We start from the raw sequence: 23,234 nt of genomic DNA on the forward strand, positions 1-23,234 counted from the left end.
CTGTGGAGTCCTGGGAGCATCCCCCAGGATGGGCAGAGCTCCAGGGTAGCTCAAAGCCCCCCAAGCCCGCAGCCCACACTTGAACAACATTCCCGCAAGGAGGGAGCGAAGCTGCGGATCGCAGCCAGCCCTATCCTGCCTGGACTAGTCAAAGCAGAGAACAAGCCTCAGACAGCAGCTCCCGGGAGTGTTCCAGGCCCCCGGCACTTGCAACCACCCAGCTAAAATCCTAAAAAGTCCCAATATCTCCCCAAACACTGCTGATGCTGCCAATTGGGGTGCCTGGTCAACCAGTTGGGGTGCCAGGTCAACCTCTCCTGGACTGCTCCGTCTCCAGCATCTCCTGGAGCCAAGTTTGATCTTGCAAAGGTGCACACACACACATCCCTGGCACCACAGACAGCCTTGCACAAGGTGGGCATCAGCAGACCCCATTGCAAGCCTATAGATGCATATATCTATTTTTGAAGGTGACACTCATCTCCCTTTCCCTTCCCTTGCTCACCTCCCAGCAGTACCGGACCCCAGCAACGAGAGGTAGCAGGATCCAGCTCCTCTCCCAAGGCATCCCTGATCCGCAATCCCTGCATGGGATGCCAGCACGGTGATGGATGGGGGCATCCCAATTCCTCCAGCCTCTACTGGGGAAACCCTGGGGAACAGGATGCAAAAATAATCCTTCTCTTTTTAGCCCCTGAAAGCTCTTGTCTGCCTGCAGCCAGGCAGGCAAGGGTCCAGCAAGCACATCCTCAGCCCGCCACACACAGGGCTAAAATCCTAAAGTTTCAAACTGCTTAAAAAAACCCAAAAACTTTAACCAAGTGAACATCATTAAACCAAACCTCCCGTGTCCTGCACCGCAGCCGAATCCCATCCACCTTCCCAACCTCAGCCAGAACCCCCAGAACTCTCAGCTCAGCATCACCTCCGCTCCCGCATCCCAAACCTGGGTTTGGTCCATGATAAATAGAGGCTGAAAACCAATACCCCGCTACCCCCTGGGTCTGGGAGCAAAGAGCAGAACAAACTGCAGAGCACCGGAATCAAATGTTTATGTTGATATTTATTACAGCATGGGGAGGGGAGGGGGGAGAACCGTAACCATTCAAAAAACCATCCCATACCAATGAAGACAATAATTTAGCTATTCATTTTAAAATACATTAAACCCGGTCCTTTCGTTTCCTCACGTCAGAACAGAATAGAAAAAGAGAAAAAAAAAAAAAGGAAAATATATATATATTTAAAAAAAAACCAAACCCTGAACAAGATGTAAAGTGGGAAAGGAAAATGAGGTGACCCCTCGGGGAGCCCCCGGGTGTATTTGCAACAAATCTGTGTTGTTATTTCTTTCTATGGGAAATATTAACCTGACTGTAACTATGAGACTGACACTATGAGACCCCCCCATCCCACCCGCCCCTCCCTCCCCAGCGACTTTCTACAGGTAAAGCACAATTAAAATGCCCAGGAAAAAGAAGGCAAAACATTGAAAAAAAACCCCGACCCCCAAAATTCATATTACACACTAAATAATAATAATAATAAAAAAAAAAAGTTTTGTCATCTCATGTCTTGCAGTCAGAATAATAAAAACAAGCCAAATGTCCCCCAAAAACATGTCAGTGAAGGGGTGCGGAAAAAAGACATCCCTTTAATAAAACATTATCAACAAATATCGTACACAAACTACAATGTAGAATAATTATTTTTTTTTTTTTCTTATTGTTTTTTCCCCTCTGGGTAATTTTTCGAACCAGACTACAAGGTAAGAAAAAACACTGAAACAAGATACAATGCTTTCAATAATCCGCACAAAGGGCAAATCCAAGGGAAGAGAGTATTTTACAGAATATGATATACATGGAGCAGAAACGGGAGCTGGAGAAAAAAGCAAAGACCAAACTACAGGGTAAGTGTCATGTACAGAGATCCCAACCCGCCGCCTTGGCTCGTGTCCCTTCCTCTCCCACCAGAAGGAAGGGCCTTCGATGCTTGCCATTAGTTTTTATTTCCTTGTTACAGAGCGAGCCTACAGAATAGCAAGGTTACATCTTAACAACAAGAATTCCTTAAAAAATATCTCCATCCAGTTCCAAATCATAGAGAAGTGAAACCTTGACAAGAGCACATCTCTAAAGAAAAGAATACCCCCCCTGCCCCCAAAATACCCCCAAAGCAAATAAACCCCCCCAAAGTTAGCTGGAGATCACAGTTTCCAAGTCCCAGGTCAGATTAACCCTTTTCTTTCGGTGGATTTAAGACAAAAATCGTAACAGAAATCAATTGTTTGCAATGAACCAGCTGAAGGGCTCTGGGGAAGGGAGGGACAGAGATTTCTTCTTGTACTCAGAGAGGGGGGGAAAGACTAACACAGTGCATGCCACAGTCACAGAGAGCAAGATCACGATTCATTCGAGGATGTGATCCTAGAAGGGGTCACCTGCGTTAACAAAGAACGAGGTGGTGGAGTCTCTTCCCCAAAGCAGATCTTGTTAACTGGAGGAGGAAGCGTTGTGCTGCAAAACGAACCAAAAACCAAAGCCCCCAAACCAAACCAAAAACGGAAGTGGAAAAAGAAAACCACCCCAAAACACAACCAAAAACAGGCCTTCTGAACGAAAACCACCATTGTAAACTGTCCAGTTTATTTAAAAAAAAAAAAAAAAGAAATAATAATGACTACAACAGAGACAACATGAGATTTCATATCTAGACTAGCTTCCTGGTGTCGCACAGCACAAACATACAACAGGTTCGGTTTCTGTCTTTATTTAAAAGAACAAAGCAAAGAGATCGGAGTTGGGTGCTAGAGGCTTCCGTTTGTTTCCAAAAAGAAGTGTCATGTACATATATAAACCCTTCTGCACAAAGAAGGGTCTTGTCATGTCTTGAAATATTTTAAGTTTTGTCCTTCATGTTTTATGGAATAAAAAGTTCAGCCTTTTTATTGCATGAAACTAAACCTGGGGTTTTGTCCCCCGCCACGCGTGTCCCTGCCCATACACCTAGCTTCTTCTTCTTCTTCTTCTTGCATAATTCGTTGAGATCCTCCGAACGGCAGCTGACTCTCTTGATCCTGGAGAGGAGGAGGGGGAGGGAAATCACACACTCATCGTCATGCTGGGGGAATACTGGAAGAGAGACAGAGCCAGGGTGAGAAACCAGCTGGGCCAGACCCCCAGACACCGAAGGGGGATGCCAAAGGATGGCTGATGACAACTATACAGCAACTTAGTTGGATCCAATAAATCAGGAGGAGAGGGTATGCTGGAGGCTTGTATTTATCAGGGCATAATCTGCTCTGTAACATGCTTTTCCAGGGATACAAATCAGCAGAACAGTATGGGGTGAGATGCAATTAAAAACAAATAATTAACATGCATGCGTGTATATGCTGCTAATAGAGGAAGAGGAGGAGGGACGTCTGCAGCTACGCACAGCGCCTTGAATTCAGGCAGGCCAACACAGCTGGCTGCATCTGCACCATCTCCTCTCCATCCTGTGGGATCCTCTCCCCTCCACCTGTACACCCTCATCCCACCAAGGACCCAAACTTGCACCCACCAGTCTATTTCTCCTCCCCACTTTCTGTCCTGAAGCAGCTCACAGGTCCTTAAGACACTGACCACCAAGCCCATCCGCCCCTGTGCCACCCCGGGGACCATCCCACCATCCCCAGGGGAGGCCCTCACTCACATTGTCGTTTTGGAAGGAATGGAGAAAGTTGCCTCCCAGCTCCCCGTCGTCTCTTGGAGTGCCCGGGGGATTGCTAATGCCACTTATGTTGTTTGGAGAATTCTGCAGGAGATGGAGAAGGGAGGCAGTGAGCAGGGCCCTGCGCTCCCCAAAACACGACGGGGGAAGGACACAGCCCCACCTGCCCCAGCCATGTTCCCCCAAAGTGTTCCCATCCATTGGGATCACACCAGCACCCCAGTGCTGAGAAAAGGGGACACATACACCCACTGCAGCTCACTTACTTTTGGAAGTCCATCTATGTCTCCTGACCCTGTGTAGCGGGGGACACAAAAGGAGAACAGCATTACTGACCATGCAGTGACGGTCCCCGTGCCCCCCTGCCCTTCTCCCCCCCGGATCCCTGTCTGATTTCCAGCCAAATCAGCTCTGAACTGATCTGGGGGCACTGAACTGGTGGCTGTTGCCAGGATGGGAGCAGGCACCGGGATGCTCTGCAGCACCCATGGAGCGAATGCTGCAGCCCCTCGTGTGGGTGCTCACCTAACGATCCGTTCATGTGATGGGGCTCCATGCCACCCATGCCGCCCATGGGGCCGTCAGAGCCGGGGCCCATCGGGAACTGTGGAAGAAGAAGGGGACAAACCCAAAATCAGCCACAAAACCACCCTGCACATCTGCCATGGCCCTGATGGCATCCCCATCCCCATCCCAGCCATTCCTCTGGAGCAGGGCGAGAGGAGGGACACATCCACCCCCTGAGGCTGTGGGGCACATCTGGGAGGTCATGGTGTATAAATCATGGACTACCAGGTTGGAAGGGACCTCAAGGATCAACCTTTCTTGGAGAAAGCATGGTCTAGACAACATGGCCCAGCACCCTGTCCAGCTCCATCTTAACAAGTAGAATTTGGCCAGACGGGTGCAGGTAGACCCATGGCAATGCTATGGGCTCCCTCCAACCAATGTTTAATGAGACTTAAACCCTCTTGTATCCCCCACAAGACAGCAGCTCGCTGGGCACGCAGCTGCCACCACCTTGGCCGGAGCAGCAGGACCGCCACTCTCTTAATAAGCATAAGAAATGAACAAAGTCGCCCAAGAGTTAATCGCTTTTTGATGGTTTGTTTTATTCCTGTTTTGTAACAAATGGCTGAAATCAATTAAACTGCTTTACTCGCAACTGATGAAGTTAATTATGATTTGTTATGGTATCTGATATGTAAATTATTAGAAAGCAGACTTACATTCGATCGACTGCCTGCGGGCGGTACTGGATTAATCATTGTGTAGATGTTGTCACTTGAATTTGTTGAATCTGTGGAACAGTGAAGCCCAGTAAGTCGGGTGATTAATTCATTTCTTAATTAAAACAAACTCATGCCACTTGAACTCATTCTTTTGTATTTTATCACCTAAAATTCCCTCTAAATACCACCATTTTCTGGCTAATTTGTATTTAATGAAGATCCACAAAGTTTTTAATCACAGAAATTCAACTGTGAAAAATAATTCAAGTCCGGGCTGGGAAGCGTGGGGAGGTAATTCCCAGCTGTGTAGCACTCCTCACCTCCCCGAGCCCTGAAGCACCCAAATCCATAGGGGGATAGAGGAATATCCCCAAATGCCATCCTGAAGCCAAGCAGCCCATGCCGCTCGCTCCCCACAAAGGCAAAACCTACATGAGTTGGTTATTGCTGGTTGGGCAGGGGTTGTCCATGCTCGGTGGTGTATCCCTAGGGATGAGGGTTTCCTAGCAAGGAAAGGGACTGGAGAAGGGAGTTTCGGGGGGCTCATACCTGCAGGACTGGGCATGATGGGTGTCCCTGGAGGACCGCCGCCGCCGGGCGGACCCTGCGGAGAAACAAAGCAGGGGTCAGCCATGCAAACACCAGCATCACCCACCTCCCCATGTCTTCAAATGCCTCCCACAGCTGCACCTTGCACCCCCAAACCCAGCCCCACCACACACACTGATTCCCTGAGCAATAACGTCTCTGCACCCCGACAACAGGATGGACAGACGGAGCTGGAGGACTCACCACGTATGTACCAGGCGATGAAGAAGAGTATGGGATCTATAGAGAGAAGAGAGCCAGGTTCAGCCGTGGGGTGCACGGGGGGCTCCCAAGGGCTGGAGCCCAGTGGGCACAGCCAAAAGTCCCCACTGCCCCCCCAGCCCAGCCAGCATGGGGGTCCCAGGGCCCACCAGCCCCAGCTGCACCCCACAGAGGAGCAGGGTTTAGGCTTTAGATGCAACTCCTGAACACGAGGTTGGGGAGCCCCCTCTAATTAGCAGGATTCAGCTAATGAGGAGCAGCAGGATGTTGGACAGAGTCTTGGGTGACATGGTCTAGTGTGAGGCGTCCCTGCCCATGGCTGGGGGTTGGAACTGGATGAGATTAAGGTCCTTTCCAACCCAAACCATGACTGTATGTTTCTATGATACTCACTGAGTTAGCACTGCTGGGGTTCGGCCACGGTCTCCCGGCTCCCGGCCCCCTGGGGTCAGAATGAAACAGGGGAAAAGAAAAGATAAGTTGTGTTTTTATCTGTACAGTCCTGCAAGACCTGTGTTGGCAGCCAAACATCCCAAGGGATTTGCCTTACATGTTAATTCCAGGCATGCCGGGACCTAGGGAGTTGGGTGGAGGTCTCATGCCGCTGCCGTAGTTCTGCAACGATAACCAAGGGTCAGTCTGCCATAAAGGGAAGGGAAACCAGAGAAGACAAGAGAAGGGAAAAAAACCCCAAACAAACACAAACCCAAGAGGGTTAGTTCGCAAAAACGAGCTTTAAAAATATCTATTAGATGATGATGATGAATGTGGAGGCAATTAGCAATTGTGTTTATAATAAACCCCAGGAATATGGAAGGGAGCCAGGCTGAGCCCCAAAGTGCCCCCTGGTCTCTGATGCCATGCTGGTGGAGGGAAAACAGCCTCCTCCCAGCTCCAGGAGACAAGCCTGCTCACAGCCCCCAGGCGCCAACAGCAGCCCTTTGGGCTTGTCTGTTTGTGCAGGAGAAAACAGGGGCAGGAAGAAAATAGAAAGCGTTGCTTGGGAGGTTATTGCTGCACCATAAGGATGGGAAAAGGCTGCGTGAGCTCCCCTCCAAGATGGAGCATCCCCTGCTCCCAGGATGATGGCTGGAGCAGGGAAAACCAAGCCAGACTTGTTTTCCCGTTGCTTCCCCTGGAGCGGGTCTGCAGCCACGGGGAGCAGGCGAGGGCAGGCAGCCCCTCGGGGCTCCTCTCCTGGCTTATTCCACCCTGGCTTCGCCTCCAGCTGGGACCAGGAGCCTCAGATCTGCGTCCCTCATCTCCTAAACCCAGCTCTAGTACAAAGCCAAGCCCAAGGCAGTGAAGGAAGAGGAATCCCCCGAATTCCGTGCTCCATTTGGTCTGCTTTGCTCCCTGTGCCCTCTGGGTGATGTGCAGCCAGATTTAGGTCACGCTGCCGCTCCTCCCTTCCCACCTTCCTCCAGCGATGCATCTTTTTGGGCTGTATTTCTGCCATTTAGAGCAAAAATCGCTAGGGCAGGAGGGGGGATGAACGGCCGCTTCTTAATTAGAAGCCCCTCAAAGCGCTCCAAGCTCGATTTTAAGAGCAATACTTCAGCGCCATCGATCTCCCCTGGATTTATGGATGCACCGGAGCACGGTGCTCTGCTGAGGGCATCGCCAAGTTTGTTTTGAAGAGGCAGAAAAGGGTTTTCCCCAAACAAATTACCGGCAAGTCCTTAATTGACTGAAATTCCAGCCATTTACACTGAATAGCAGCATCAACCCCCCCTTTTTTTTTTAAGGAAAAGAAAGCTAAGCGTTTTTAATTGGAGCTGAAAGGCTGGAAAACGAAGCCAGCTGAAAGATGCTCATGGAGGGTGGGGAGGGAACGCAGCTGTGCCGAGCGACCTGGATGCCGGGCTCCGGCAAGACACCGCTGAAACCCAGCGAGCTACAAACACCCTTCACAAGAGGCACTGGCAAACCTAACGCTGGCTTCTGCAGAGCTGAAATTGTGACTATTAAAGGGAAAAAGGCAGCGGGGATCAGCTGTAAGGGATGATTCATCCTTGGTGCGTAATGAGTAGCTGTTGTCAGGATGCCGGGATGTCCTGGCTGGATGCTCTGCAGTCCTCTGGAATAATTTAAGGATGTTTACAAAGGTCCTGATGCAAAGCTTAAAGAAATAAAAAAGGCCTGGGCATGCATGGTGTGAGGAGCTGCTGGGCTTTGTTTGGTATGGTATATAGGATATAGTGGCTGGTCTCTTCTCCCACGTAACAAGTGATAGGACAATAGGAAAGGGCCTCAAGCTGCACAAGGGGAGATTTAGATTGGGTATTAGGAACAATGTGTTCCCCAAAGGGTGGTCAGGCATTGGAACAGGCTGACCAGGGCAGTGGTGGGATCATCATCCCTCAAGTGCTCAAAAACCGTGTAGATGAGGCCCCCAGTGACATGGGTTAGGGGTGGCCTCGACAGTGCTGGGGAACGGTTGGACTTAATGATCTTATAGGTCTTTTCCAACCCAAGCAGTTCTATGTTATTTCTGGTGGCTGCCTGCACAGGCGCTGGCTCCCGGATGGCTGTGAGGAGGCAGCGCCCGTGGGTGCCAGATTGGGAAGCCCAGCTCTTCTCCAGCCCAGCCTTCAAACCGCACCCCCCCCCCCTTCCCTCTCCCCAATGTACGTACACAGGGAACGTCGGAGTCAAAAATAAAGCCCTGAACATTCACAACTCCCGCGGCTCCCGGAGCCGCCACCATCCCACGCGGCGCTCAACGCGCGCTCGCCGCTTCCAAGTTTCACTGCGAGCTCTGCAAGTGGGAAAGCGAGCAGCCTCCCCCAGGCAAGCGCCGCCGCTCGCCTTGGCACAGGCCACGCTGACAAATGCCATCTTCTTCTTGGGTGCAATCCTCCAGGAAAGGAGGATTTGAAGCACAGCACTGGCGCTATCGGAGGGCTCGTCCGTGGAATGATGCTCGCGCAGGTTTTATCCCCTTGCCCTAGGGTGGATCCTGCCGACGTGGCCGGGCATCCCTAAGCAGCATCCTCAGGCTGGTGTTAAGAAGAGATGACACAAACTCCCTCTTTACACAATATTCACTTATCTCAACAGTCTCTGGGGGAAAAACAAAACAAAACTCCAGCGCACCCGCTCGTCTCTTGACAGACTCTGATCCTCGTGCTACAAACTCGACGTAGGCGACGATGCAGAGAGGATAAACCTCCAACCAAAATATGATAATCTGGTTTTGAAGTCTCGTAGAAGGAACAAACAGGAGTGAGTCAACAACAAGCCACTCCGTAAAGTGAATCAATGGAAAAGACGGCATATATTAACCCAGATCTGCTTAATTTCAAGAGTTTACTCCCCTTTCCTGAAATAGAGAGCTCAAGCAGGCAGGCGGAGGGGAAACCTCGCAGGGGAAAGCCTTATTCCCCTGCTAAAAGGATCTTTCCCATTCCTTTTTATTTATTTATTTTTAATGCAAGCCTCCTTTCCTTTTCCTGCTGTTAGGGTCGGAACTATTTCCCAAGCAGCCAGTGTAATGCACTCAAAGGCTGCTCCGGTGCGGCACTAAGTGCCATCCCCTTTGACGGAAGGGCAGGAGGAATGTTGCAATACCCTTAATGAGCTCCAAAGACCTCTCTCATGTTAAAAGGAGGGATTTCCAGATGCAAGACTAATGTAAAACACATTAACACTAATGGGGGGACAGGGTGTGGGGGGGAACTCCCAGCCCTTTGAGCCTCAAGAGGTTGTTTTGATGGAGCCTGTAAGATGCTCTTTGGTGCTGGGCTTACCTGTGGACCGGGACCCATGGGGCCCATCCCTCGCGGAGGATTCATCCTTTGCATGGGGCCGCCCATGTTAGGGTGCCCTGTTGGGAGGAAAGCAGGGGTGTTACATGGCACAGCAACCACTCTGGGTCCCAAATTAACAGGGAATGAGAAAGGTTAGCATTCAACCCTCCTCCGCTGGGTTTACCTTGCTGTCGCGTGGGATCCATCGAATTGGGCAGCAATGGCTGTGTACCGGGAACGGCGCCCGGGGGCTGTGAAAGCAAGGGAAGGAAGAGTAAAAAAACACAGTAATTGCTAAAATGCAGCCCCCAGAGATAGATTTGGGTTGAGGCTTTAGGCTTTCACTGGGCTCCTCAGTGTGCTCCCTTGGATGCACCATCCCTCCTGCTGCAGCATGACCTGTGGCTGCCTGAGCATCCCACATCCCACTGCATCCCACTGCATCCTGGTCGTATCTTCCTACAGCCTCTGTGTGTTTGCCTCCCCTTTCCTTTCACAAACACCCTCTAGAAAACATGTAAGTCACCAGTGCTTCCTTCTCTCCCCACAGCTTGTGCAATGTCAGGCTGCTGTATTTTATGGAAGCAGGGGGAAGCCCAGGCTGCACGGAGCAGAGGTGTCAAAGCTGGCAGGGAAAGGAGACCAGCAGTGCAGCTCCCAGTATTCACACACCACCAGGTCCCAACTGTACATGTTAAAGTGGGGAGATGCTCCATTTGCAGCAGACCAGCATTCAGACCTGTCCCCATGCAGGCAGAGGGGAAGGCGGATGCTCCCCCTCCCCAAACCCAGGTTTCTGCTCAGCCAACACGCTATTTAAAGTTCAAAGGCTGCTCTGAACAGATAAAGGGGCAGAAAATCGCAGATACCATCTGCCTGGGGGAAGCAAACTGTAAACAGTTTTGCTACAGCACTGCCTTTTATTTGAATGCCGACACAGGATGGATCCCACTGCTGGAGCGCAGCGCAGGCACAGGGTGCACATAGCTATGCCAAGGCACAGTCTGCCCAATCCCTTGTTTTTTGCAGCCTGGAAGCTTGGCAGCAGGAGGAAGATAAACCAGGAGGGGCTGTAGAGATGGGTATTTACACTTGTGCTGTCTGACCTTCCTGCCTGCCTATTTATTCCTCTTGTCCCTCTGGATGTGACCATAACCTTGCTGAGCTCTGCGTAGGTACAAACCTGTGTTTTATACGTGGTGTTCGGAGGGAAAGAATTAAATCCTTCTCATTAACTTTACCCATTCCTGGATGCTTGACCAGCCCCCCCAAACCAGTCACCTGCCTGCCCCAGCTCACTGTGCTCACATCCAGCAGGGCTTGGGATGAGCCCAGGACCACAGCAGGACGAGGTCCCATTAAAACTGCCCCGTGAGGAGGTGCAGTCAATTAATACCTCACTAAAACAACCACCAGTGCCCTGGGTGGGAGGCTCTTCCAGCCCAGTCAGGCTTGGGGGTCCTACATCAACCCCCACTGAGTTTTTTCTCAGCTCCATCTCAACTGTCTCCCCATCATTTAGCAAGCTCCAGCGATTCAAGTCTCAAATCCAGCAAGCACAAACACGAAGCAAGCTGCTACATCCTATTTCCTGACTATCCCACTCTTTCTGCTAATAAGAGCTATATAAAAATTATGCTGCTAGCCAAAAAACAAGCTTCCAAGATAACTTTTACACAGTCACCTTTGCTCCTCAAAGGAATTACAGGCTTTCTTTCATGGCAAACAACCCCTGGTTTGACCATTACCCTATGGATCTGCATGGCATCATTGGGAAGGAGATGAATTCCTCACCCAAAGGCCACGCGTTCAGGCAGCGCGTGGGGTGGAAGCCTCTGTCCGTAAGGCCAGAAACAAACTGCCCTTGTTTAAGCTGGGATAAGAGGATAAAACCCAACCCAAAAAATTCAGCAGTGACCTGCCCCGCTTGACCCCGCCGCTGATCCAAGCGCTCACTCGACCCAGCAGCGGGATTATCTCCATTGCTTTAATTTTCTGTGATTGCAGGGAAAATCCAGCTGGGCAGCAAGCACGCTGCAAACACCACAAATAAAAAGCAGCCTCTTCCCCACCCTGGATATGCCTGAGCCTCAAAATAGCATGAAAATACCACGGTTATGTGACAGCACCAAGAAAACAGAGGATGCCCGATGGAGGCAATGCGATGCTTGCCATCCGAACCCAAGGAGCACCTTCAGGATACCTGCCCTTTGTCCCCCCCATCCCAAACAAAAGCCATCCCTAGGAAACCCGCCGGCAGGGAGCACAGTACCTGGTTGCCCATCCTGATGGGGGGCCGGGGACCTCCGGCGTAGCGCGGCGACATGAACGGCTGCGGGGACACAAAAGGGAGGTGAGGGCCGAGCTGCGGGGAGGCAGCACGCTCCCCACGCACGCCGGTTAGACTGTACACACCGTGTTTGTGTGAGTTTGGTGTTTTCTGGAGACATCCTCTTTAAAAAAGTTACAAGTTTCAAAAGGAAAAAAAAAAAAATAAAAATGAAAAGAAAAAAGGTGTCCGGAGTCCTTTTTTTTTTTTTTAAACAGTTTCTCTGTAGGTTTATTGTTTGACATCGGCAATACTAGGTGAGGCTGTTAAAATCAGTGCATGGGAAACCCTGAGTGTTAGGTACTGTTCAGGTTTAAATATATAGAGGTATATAAAAAAAAGTGGCAAATAAGCACATACAGACACGCACACACAAAAAAAACCCCAGTGCTAAGTACTGATAAAAAACCAGAGGAAAGATTTAAAGTTACTTTTTTTTGCTGCTACTAACAGAAGCTTAAAAACCCACATCAAGTTAAATTTCTCAGGCTACCTTGGGAAGGTAAAACAGTCTGATACCCACGATTGACTTCTCAGTCCATTGACAACTGCACATCCAAAAAAAGGGAAAGAAAAAAACACCACAAAAAAAGGGGGAAAAAAACCAACATTGTGCTTCAGAGCTGGGATGCCCGGGGGGATGCTCCCCGGGGGGAGCGGGTTCCCGCTGCCCAGCATGCTTATAGAGGGGGGGAAGAAAAAGCAAATCGAGCGCACGTCCCAGTTCACAGCCCTACCCATCGCTAGTGTCTTTACCTGACTGTGGGGTCCCATCATGCTGTTAGGATTGTGGGGTGGAGGCTGTGCGTGTGGCGAGGGCTGTGACCCAGGCGGTCCCTGTGAGGTCAGACAGTAGAAGGAGGTTATAGATTAGCACATGAAAGCGCAGAAAAGAGCTAAAAAAAGGATTGACGGGTGGACCTGTTTTGTCAGGGAGTCAGTTCTCCCATTTTTTCATCTCTTTTTTTTTTTTCAATTGAGTTTCTATTCATTTGTAGCTGAACAATGAATAATGAGATATGAAAAAAAAATTAAAAATATATATCCAAAATCAGAACATCTGTCAAAATACAGCAGCCACATCGTAAATAGTCCGGTAGTTCAACCAAGTCTGCAATGAGAAACACAACAGGGAAACACTTTGCAAGGGCGTGCAACCAGGAAGAAAAAAAATATACAGGAGAGGACCAAAGAGGTTGGGGAAATACAAAAAACACCCCCAAACCTAAAAAGAAAAAAAATCATTGTTTTCCTCTCTCATCCCAAAGGTTGGAAACACCTCCGTTTTTTAGGGGGGGGTTTGACAGTGGTTCACTGGAAGTGCTGGAGAGGATGAGGAGCAAGTCCCAACGCCTGGGCAGCGTTTAGCCGGCACAACCGGGGCTGCATCGCCAGGCTGTAGGGATGCAACATCCTTCCTTGAGGTGGATTCCCTAAGGATTCGAGTAAAATGGCTTGCGAGCAAAGAAAGGATGTCTAGGGGTGGGGGAAAAAAGGAGAGATTAGTCGGTGCAGGTTTAAGGCTGCAATGCAGCAGCCGCTGACATTTTGGGCTTGAACACCCACTTTTTTGCTTTTTACTTTAAATTTCCCTTAAAAGCACGGAATGCTTGGAAAAGCCACGAGCTCAGTGCAAGAATATACCGGTGCGTGTTAACATAAAGGGGAAAAAAAAGGGATTTTTTTGAGTCAAAGGAGGTGTAATTGGTAGTGAAAGCAAACGAGCTTTGTCAGTAGGTGATGGGAAGCGACGGCAGGCTCCAGGACCGGCGCCGGAGCAGATGTTCTCTACCTGCCTCGTTACTAATTTCAACAAGTGTTCGCCTTCTAGCTGCTGCCAGCAATGGCATGGTTTGTTACCATGAGCAATTTTCTTAATTAACAGACATTAATTAGCCATTTAGCAATTTTGCAAGCATTTGTTTAGCAGCTTTCCTAAACATGAATACCACTGTGATAATGGTACTGATTAGAGGGTCCCCTAATTAACAGTACAGGGAAGGAAAATTGAAATCACATAAATTAAAAAGGGAGGGGAAGTTAATGAAGGCAGGACATATTTGCACCTGCAAATCTTTTGTACAGCGGAAACTTGAGTGCAATGTAAATAAAGTAAGAGGGTGGGTTTTTTTCCTCCTTTTTTTTTTTCCTCCTCTCTTCTTTATTTGAACAGTTTGGTGGCGAGATGGAGCCAAGCGCATTGAAACCAACAGCCTCCTGCCAGCCTCCCTGCTCCAGCCGCTGCGCCTGGGGGAATGAAGTCCCACCATTTATTCTCCAGGAGCTGAAGGCAACCAGCTTCTGTCCCTGCTGCGCAGGGAGCCTTGACTGGAAGAGGTCACAGCACCTCTGGTCGATCCTCCCGATGCCAACACAATCGCCTTCTCCATCCACGTCTCACCAGAGCGGAGAAGACAAACCTCTGCGGTCCAACTGTAGCATCCATCTCTTCTAGCAGAAATCCTCTTCATGCATGAAACTCGACTTATTTCTGCTTCTGAGGTGGCTAACGCTGTGTGAATGCAAATTGAACTGGGGCGGCAGCTACCTCCCATCATCAGCCACCTCCCATCATCAGTTCACGCCGGACAGCGCTGCCCAACGAGGTCTGGCCACCACCAAAGCCCTTTCTACATGTTACAGCTGCAGGATTTGTGGTAGAAAAGATCGGCAGATGTGAATGTGCGATGAAACCAGTGGAAGGGAAAAAACAGGACTTGCAGAGGCCAATCAATCTCATCAATGTAAGAGCCAACAAGTCCTCCACAACGCCTGGCTTGCTGTGCTGCAAGGAGGAGGTCACTGTTATCCAGATGCTGACTGAAGAGGCACGCAGAACCCATCCTGAAGTTATTAAACCCCTCATTAAACTCCCGATGTCCTCCCTCTTGTACCCCCCAGCATGTGAGGGTGTGGGGATAACAGGTATTGGATGCGTGGGAGACATGGCCACCTACACGCATCCCAGCTGGGCCTGGAGGTGATGCTTTAGGTCTGCATCTGGAGCTGCAGAGCAAGCAGCATTTGGTTATTGCAGAAAAAGCATCTGGATGAGAGAGCAGTGTTTTCACCAGAGAAAAATCCCCCGTGGCAGCTGGATCCAGAGAGCAGCAGTTGTTTGTGCTGCTGAATGCATCCTCCACAGCGTGGTCCTGCCCCGCTGCCCCAAGGCTGCTCCTCGGGATGCTCCAGCCTCAGCACCACAGCATCCTCACCATTGCACTATCCCATGCGGTACCACTCCCGGCAGAGACTTCTGGATAACGTGACTGCAGACACCCAGCTTGTGCAAACATCTCAGCAGGCAGGGAGGAGCCAAAAGGGGCTTTTTTCTTCCTTTTTTTTTCCCCTTTTAATTCTTTTCTTGCTTTTTCAAACCAGCAGCGAGCAGCAGCATCCAAAACGCTCACTCCAGGCTGCAGCCACCGCGGCCCCCTCCCGGCACGGCTGCTCTGCTCCATCAGGAACACAGACCTTCTGGATATTGTTATCTCCATAAATATTTGCAGATGTTTCAGGGCTGGGACCTGCATTGGGCCGGGAACGCCTGCTGGATCGATTGCTTATTCGCACGGGTTTCCCTCGCTGCAGAGGCGGCGGCAGATGATCCTGACGGATCACGGTGGTTGAAACAAGCATTTTGCAGAGATGACATGTGGGCTCCAACCAACAGAACCACCCTTTTCCCTTGAAAAATGTGTATTTAGCAGTTATTAACCAGTGCTGTTAGAAGAGGAGGCCGAACGAACGCAGTCTTGCTTCTTCCACATCCCAAATGCTCCAGGGTCACATCCCCCTCAGAGCTCCATCCGACAGGACCTGCTCTGCAGCTAATTCACTCTCACCTCAAGACCAGTGCTCTCCCCATCATCTCTCAAGTTTTTTTTTCTTCCCACCCCCAAACTGCATGCGTGCAGGGGGGATTATTCTTCACCTTCTTGTAACTGCCTCAAAAAAAAACCCTCAACAACCAACCCCAAACAGCTTAAACAGCATTAGAGGAGACTGTTTCCGACGGCTGTCGGTGCCCCGATCTCTTTTCTGCTTCATGTTTTTCTCCCCTCTACACTATGGGGATGTTAAAAGCCCAACCTGGCCCATCAGACGACCAAAGTTTGCTGCTGCTGCTGCTTTCTACAGGGACTTTCCAGGCGCTCAGGTTATTTCCAGTCTGTCTTTCATGAGCTCAACTCCTCAAACTTCTTGTAAAATATTAAAGATGGAAAATGGCACGAGCGATCATAGCTCTGCGTGTGTCAATTTATGTTTCCAGCGTAATTCACCACAAATGGATCATGTTTTATGGGCTACATACTTTCAGCTAATGGGGGAGTTTTTCTATTTAAAAACATTTCCAAGCACCTCTGGGGGTGGCAGAACAATGCAGGATGGTACGAGAAGGCAAAGCATCGCTGCCACGAGATACCGACAATTGAGAGTTAGCAATGGGAAGGCATCTTGTCTTTTAAAATACCTGCCCCTGCCTGCTGGCTTTCACGTTAGAAAATACTAAATTAAATTAGATGGATATTAATTACAGATGTGTCTGGGTTTATCAGATGGGAGCCTTATTTCTACCAAAGGAGAGGGAAGTTTTGCAAGTTGTCAACAAAAATAGAAGGTATCTCTGAAGCAGCCTTTAGGAGAGATGCTCCTGGTGCCTTCAAAGAGGAAGACCATGGTCGCCTTCCAGTGCTGGGTGCGGACACAACTGCACCTTCCCAAGAGAGGGCAAGGCAGGGCAAGGCAAGGCAAGGCAAGGCAAGGCAGGACAAAGCAAGGCAAGGCAAGGCAAGGCAAGCAGGGCAAGGCAAGGCAAGGCAAGGCAAGGCAAGGCAGGCCAAGTTCCCCCGCAGACAGCGAAAGGCAACCGTGGGCAGGAGCTCTGCCTCGCCTGCAGCTGGGGCTCCCAACTGCAGAAGCCTGGTTTTAAGGAATATGTTTAACACAAGCTCTTCAGGAAACAAACCCGTGTCAGCCAGAGCCAAGAACAGTCACCTCCATCTGGCTGGAGCACCCGAGAGAAAGTTGACTGCAAATCCCACCATATGCTCCAGACGCTCGGTACAAAAGCCTCGGGCATCCTACTAAACTTCCAGAAAAAAAAACTTTCTCCAATGCTTGCTTTTCCTTTCCTCCCGCTCCTCAGCCACCTTCCTTCAAACCCTGCCTGGTGCACGGCTCATACCGAGTTCTGCCCTGGGATTTTGGGAAGGGCAGCCTGGCTCTGTGGCTCAACCGAAAACTGGTTGACCATACTTGGTGGTCACCTATGTTTGACATATCCCACATGTGGGATGGCAAATCCCACCGAGACATCAGGACAGCTGAGCAGGGGGAAAATGGTGGCATCCAAAAAGGGAGCAGGACAACATGGACCCCTTCCTATCAATCCTGGCTTTAATATCCTCACCCCTATGGGTGACCTTACCCAAAGAGATGTGCTGCGGGGTGCAGGGAGGAGAGGCGGGGAGGGCAGGGGATGTCAGGGGGCTCCGGAGCCCCCCATCCTCCCTGGCTCCCGAGGTCTCTCTGCATTAGGGGGCAGTGTGGGAACACGGAGCAGGCGGTGCTTTGTTTTGGTGCATCTCTCCGAGCTGCTGATGCATAGCTAACGCAGCGCCGACATTGATTTATGGTCAACTTTCCATTTCATCAGCGTGCGGGGTACAGGGCAGCACAGGGAGTTTGCACCAGGGAGAGGAGGCACGGCCATGGCTGGGGGCTGCTGGCTGCCCCCCTGCCATTTATTTAGTGTTAAGATGGTGTGGTATTGTTTTCTATCTCCAATTTTCCTTCCTACATTTCCCTGGCACCCTCCTTTTGAGGGATCTGCACCCAGGCATCAATCCAGCTTTCACAACAAAAGCAGGAACGCCTCCGATGACCTTTAGGAGGATGAGAAGAGGGTTTGTTTGCTCATCCAAACTGGACAAAGAGAGAGATTTCAATAAAAGCATCTACCCACGCCAGCCATCAACCCAGCCACCTTTTGTCCGGAGCACAGCCCGATGCCGTGCTGCTCGCTGGCACCACGCAATGCCCAGGGAACCCAAGGGTGCCCAGGGCCTCTCCTCTCCCGTCATTTTAGGGAGGTTTTCGGGCACTGCAGGCTGCATTTCCCTTGGCCCCCAGCCTGAAGGTTGCTGCTGAGCCCCAGCATGGTGAAGGGACTCTCCCTGCAAGACTGTGGCTGCAGACGAGCACTGCATCCTGGACTCCTCCTCTCCTCTCCCTTTCCTGGTGTGTTACCTCTCCAAGCTCACCGCCACATGGGTTTTTAGGCCACCAGCTCCCAGGAATGGTCCATATCAATTTTCCCTCTGCCAAACAGCAGTGTTGTGTGGTGCTGGGGGGGTTCATGCACCCCCAGGCTGGCAGTGCAGGGGTCCTGCAATCTCAGCTTCACTGGTGACTCCCTCCTCAGCTCGCATGTGAAGCCCCACCATGCCAGGACAGTGACAGTCCCTCTAAATCCTTTCAAAACCAGTCTGCCCATGCCTGCTACCTTCAGGGATATTCCTTGCAAGTCCTTAGTGCCTGCAGTATGGTGCAGAAGAACAAGATGCTGAAACCCTCTGAGCCTTCTCCATCCTCCAGTCTCCTGGCACCAGTCGAGGTGGTACCACCAGGAACCTCACTCCCTCCCAGTGCTGGCACACCAAGGCTTGGGGAGAAATCCTTTGCATCTCCTGTGACCTCTTTGGTTTTGCCCTCTTACGTTCTGCGCTTTAATTTCCTACAGAGATAGGAAATTACCCCCAGGCTGCGACCAGCTCCCTGCTGAGCCTCCAGCCCACCTCTGCAAGAGCTGGTGTCCAGCATCTCCTGAAGCTGGAATGAGTTCCAGCACCTGCAACAAATCAGACAGGCTTTCACGGAGGCCATGTTCAGACTGTGTTAAGAGGTGGGATTTTTCTTCTCCCCTCCATCTCCAGAGCTGGGAGGAGAAAACAGATGTTGGAGGGCTTTCAGGAAAGGCAGGCTCTTGAGATGTCACATGCGAGCCATATGCATCAGCACCCATCCTCTCTTCCCTCCCACAGCTCCAGGGATGGGCAGCATCCCCACACAAGGCACCTGCACTGGTGCCACTACTTCTGCTGGGTTTTCAGGTCCTAAGAAAGCAGGGGTGCTTCTGAACCACCCTTCTTGGTCCAGCTCCACAAGATGTAGGGAGCTAGAATTGTCTGTTTGCTCCTGAATACGACCCTCAGTGCAAAAACACTACGGGAGGGCAGACAGGAAAGCACAGGGGACAGCTTGGAGGCTGTCAACGTGAAGAGTCGAGACAGGAGCACGCACAGCACGTCTGGGGAGATGCAACTCCTCTTCCTCACCTTCCCTTCTCGGGGAAAGCCAACCCATACTCTTGAAGCCTTGCCCTAACTTGGTGCCAGTTCTGCAGCCCTCGCAGCTCCGTGTGAAGCAGGAGCCCCAAAGGACAGTCAGCTTCACCACGGTGCAAGATCAGGGCTTCTGGAGACACATTTGTTGGAAGCAGCAGCTTGGCACTCGAATTGCTGGCAGCGGCAGTGACCTGCGAGATAGCATCTCTGCTGCTGGCTTCACCCCGCACTGCCGAGCGCTGCTACAAGCTTTGCCTGTTTTAGGGTTCCCGATCGATATCGGATATTCTTACTTTGTCAGAAGCATGTTCAGGAAATGGGATCTCTCTAAAAAAAAACCCCAGGCCCTCCTTCCCCCTTCCCATACACACGCAAACGGCGGTATCGGGCTCAGATATCACCACAATAAATCACAAGCGCCTTATCGAGCCTGCCTGTCTACTGCCTGAGAAGTTCTCCCATACACAAATCACAAGCCCAGATAAAAAACACCCCCACCATCTTGCCAAAACAAATATTCCTTTCAACTCTCATCCCATTTGTTACACGAACAAGTGTTTCTTCCTCAAGGAGGATTTTAATGCACCCGAGAACTTACGCCACTGCAAAGCAGTGCAAAGAGATTGCAGAGCAACCCCCAAAAAACTCCACGGTTCACATCTGAAAACTCCTCTTCTGTGTGCTTGTCAAGATCCTTTCCATCAGCATCACTCCAAACATATATTACCCACTCCTCAGTCAGAGCTCGGCACAGGAGAAGGAAGGAGTGAGGGGATTTGGGGGACTTTGCTAGGTGTTTGCTTACAAGGTGCCTCCACGGCATGCGGGAATTTGGCTGGAGCCTGCAGCCACAGCCAGAGTTTGTTAATGCTTCCAGTGATTGCATTTGGAAAAAATCAAGCGGTTAACCAGAGGAGGGGGAAGAAGTTTCAGGGATCAAAATCCAGAATGTTTTCAATTATGCACGTCTGTTAGGACCGGAGAACAAATACAATCCCAACCCAAACACAAACCAAGCAGCTTTGGAAAAAAAACACCGGTTGTAAATACACGAGCACGAAAGAAATTTGCTTTAAGGCCACAAAAAGTAGAAAGCAAACATGGAAGGGCAGCAGAACACGAGTTATTCCTAAGACAGGTCAGCATGCTGCTTCCCTAGCATCCCCTTGGGATAAAAACACAGGCACAACAGCGCTGACACCCAGAGCGTAAGCGAACACGTGCGTGGTGTGGACGGGATCATCGGGAGGAGCAGGAGCCTACCTGGAAGAAGCCGGGCGGGATGGGGCCCCCAGGCATCCCGTCGTTCGGGGGAATGTTTCCAAGCACAGGACTCGGGGCGGCTGCTGCGCTCTGCAGGGAACAAAACCAGGACAAACATGGAGGGGATGAGTTGGAGTTAAGGGGAAAAAGCACATTTAAAAGGCTGTCTCTTCTGCCACATCACACTGAGTTCATCCGCTTGCTACCTCCAGAGAACCAAGTATCGCTGCCCATGCCCTGAGCATCTTCACTCCATGGGGAAGCAAGCAGAGGGACACTAGCCTCTGTGATTCACCCATGGAGAAGATGGCTGCACAAAACCTGGGGATAATTCCAGGCTTATTTATTCCTTTACCCAGGCATTTAGTCTGCTTAATCCACCAAGGAGCCTCATCCAACATGTCAAGCTGTTTTCAAGCTTTTTAAGTACTTCTCTTACCCCAGCTCCCCCCACAGGCTTGCTGGTTCGGTTCTGTCCTCAGAAGAAGCTGCTTCCCTGACCTCAGCAGCATGCCGAGGTCTTATTATGGATTTCCAAATTCATTGCACCCTGTCTGTGGGGTCACATTTCCTTCATGCCATCCCAGGATGAGTGACCTGAGCGGCTCCAGATCTGAAAAGGAGGGACGGGGAAACACGTGGGGGACTCGGACACCCTGCTCACTCCTGCTCAGCATCTCTATTTGTATTTACTTCCTTGCTGTGCTGAGGAGCTGGAGGCACTGGGAAAGCACCAGAATGATGAGAAGCTCCTACCCAGAAGGAGAATGTAAGAAAAAGATCTTTCCCTAAAGACCTCTGCTGGCAACACATCCCTGCCGAGTTCAGAGCAGTACCTGTGCTGCTGAAGTGCTCTTGTTTAACCATCACCATTACCCAGGGCAGTTACAAGGGAGGCTCGGTGATATTAATTGGGTTTGGATCACTGAAATACTCCCTCCACAGATTTTTACGATGGACTTACCCACCTAAAACCACATGGCAGGGCTGAGGGAAATCGTCCACCACAAAAGAAATTGGGAGAAGAATTTTCCACTGAGGAAATCCCATGAACAGATGGGATACACGTGAGCCTGCTCAGGCTTGGTCCTACCCCAAAGCTTGAAGCACCCTGTCCCCACCAAACCCTACATCCTGACAGCAGCTGAGCCAGCCCTGGTCCCATACCACATCCGATGCAGTGACAACCACAAGATGTGAGCACAGCAGAGTGTTAAGACTTGGGCAGACTGGAAAATAAAGGATGGTTATTAAGGACTAAGGCTTGCCAAGGTGGGATCCCCACATTTGGTTGGGAGTCTTGCTATTCCAGACCAGAAAGCCTTGCAGAGGGCAAGAGAGCATCAGGCTAACTGCTGCCTTGTGCCTTCCCAGGGGCTATCCCTTGTCCCCCCTCCATCATGCTCTCCAGCAGGAGCCAGCATGCAGGATGTGGGATGAAGGCCAGGACCATGCTGGATGAGCTGACCCTTCTCCCACCCCAGCATGTCAGAGCCGCAAGTGCCAGAGATAACAACACAGGCTGGTTCCCCAAAAAGAAACCCCCTTTGTGAAATAACAGGGGTCCCCATGAAGCTACAGAGTCCTGAGCCCCAAAGCACAGCCCACACCACACTCCCTCCATGTTCCTGAACCAGGCATCCCAAGCAGCCTTCCCCACATCCACAGCAAAGGCCAGATCTGAGTGTTTTTACAGTTAATAAAAAAAAGTCCTGGCAGGAAAAATAAGCCTGCCCATTCCAGGCTCTTTTTATACATCAGACGGCAGCAAAAATAGACGGGAGAGGGAGTGAACCCAGTTCTCCTCCTCCCTCCATCCCCCCAAGTGGGTCAGCTATAAAAGTAAAACCAAATCTTAATCCAAGGCCATGAACATATTGCAGTTTCTCTGCAAAGCAGATGACGGTTCTTAATGCAAAAATATATAAGACCAAGCCCCAAACTGCTGTGAGCCCATTTGGAATTTCCTTTATTAAACCCTCTATCACGCAAAACGCTCCTCTCCCAAGGCGGCAAGCGCTGCAATAAAGCTGCCAAGGTGATATTTTATGGTTTCAAGAGATTTCCAGCACACCATAATCCTTTGCTGGGGGAATCTCCCAAAGCAAAATGGATCCCCAAGCAGTGAGGAGTGAAGATGGATGTGGATTTGGGGGATCCAGGGGGGAAACACGCTGCCCTCCTCAACAGGGAACAGACGGAGGGAGGGCAAAGAACATCTTGAAGCAAATGCCCATTCTCCCACAAAACCACAGAGTACTTTTCTGTGTTAAACACCCCAAAACCTCACCTATGCCTTCATGGCGTAAACGGGGATTTAAAGTTCCTCACACATGTGGCGTTTGGCAGAACTCGGTAATTAAAAACCCGCAAGTGCCCTGAGCATATTGTAGGATGGGAGCCAAATTGGTCAGCCCTTGATGAATGATTTACAAGGCTGCGAAGTGACATTTTATTTCTCTTTTATTCCCCTCCCCATCGCCGCCGCTAAGGTAAACACCGAGGCACCTTTAGCCCTGTTGAAGCGATGGGAGCGCAGCCGCGGCTGGAGCAGCTCTGCAAATCCCTTGGGATGTGCCAGAAAAAAAAAGAAAAAGGGGGGAAAAAAAGGCAATGGGAATACATTTCCCAGTCCCTAAAGGTGAGCACTCAAACTCCAAGGGATTTCCAGTTCCCATTTCCAGAATCCAGGACTTTTTTGCCCTCCTATCTCCCACCACCTGGCTTATTTTGACCATTCTGGTTCTGAAACTCTTCTTAGGGACTTTGGAGATTTCAGCTG

The 23,234-nt window shown here is 50.5% G+C and overlaps 1 protein-coding gene across 4 annotated transcripts in view; it reads right to left on the reverse strand.

Annotated features, from left to right (window-relative positions):
* Positions 1 to 1,045: 1,045 nt before the first annotated feature.
* Positions 1,046 to 23,234, reverse strand: part of SSBP3 (single stranded DNA binding protein 3) — a 55,651-nt gene continuing 33,462 nt past the window's right edge. Inside the window, exons 5-18 of one of the 4 annotated variants that reach the window (XM_030494025.2) lie at positions 20,453 to 20,542; positions 12,597 to 12,677; positions 11,784 to 11,843; positions 9,696 to 9,762; positions 9,512 to 9,588; positions 6,310 to 6,374; positions 6,153 to 6,201; positions 5,742 to 5,777; positions 5,499 to 5,553; positions 4,947 to 5,017; positions 4,243 to 4,321; positions 3,984 to 4,012; positions 3,700 to 3,801; positions 1,046 to 3,079 (exon numbers count right to left, since the gene is read on the reverse strand). In XM_030494025.2, coding sequence (XP_030349885.1) covers positions 2,948 to 3,079; positions 3,700 to 3,801; positions 3,984 to 4,012; positions 4,243 to 4,321; positions 4,947 to 5,017; positions 5,499 to 5,553; positions 5,742 to 5,777; positions 6,153 to 6,201; positions 6,310 to 6,374; positions 9,512 to 9,588; positions 9,696 to 9,762; positions 11,784 to 11,843; positions 12,597 to 12,677; positions 20,453 to 20,542 — 993 coding nt within the window. In that variant the 3' untranslated portion in view covers positions 1,046 to 2,947. Of the gene's footprint in view, positions 3,135 to 3,699; positions 3,802 to 3,983; positions 4,013 to 4,242; positions 4,322 to 4,946; positions 5,018 to 5,498; positions 5,554 to 5,741; positions 5,778 to 6,152; positions 6,202 to 6,309; positions 6,375 to 9,511; positions 9,589 to 9,695; positions 9,763 to 11,783; positions 11,844 to 12,596; positions 12,678 to 20,452; positions 20,543 to 23,234 lie in introns of all 4 variants that reach the window. The other 3 variants (XM_030494027.2, XM_030494029.1, XM_030494026.2) reach the window with 3 other exon arrangements.

This window comes from Strigops habroptila, chromosome 8, assembly GCF_004027225.2.
Source record: "Strigops habroptila isolate Jane chromosome 8, bStrHab1.2.pri, whole genome shotgun sequence".
Classification (NCBI taxonomy): Eukaryota; Metazoa; Chordata; class Aves; order Psittaciformes; family Psittacidae; genus Strigops; species Strigops habroptila.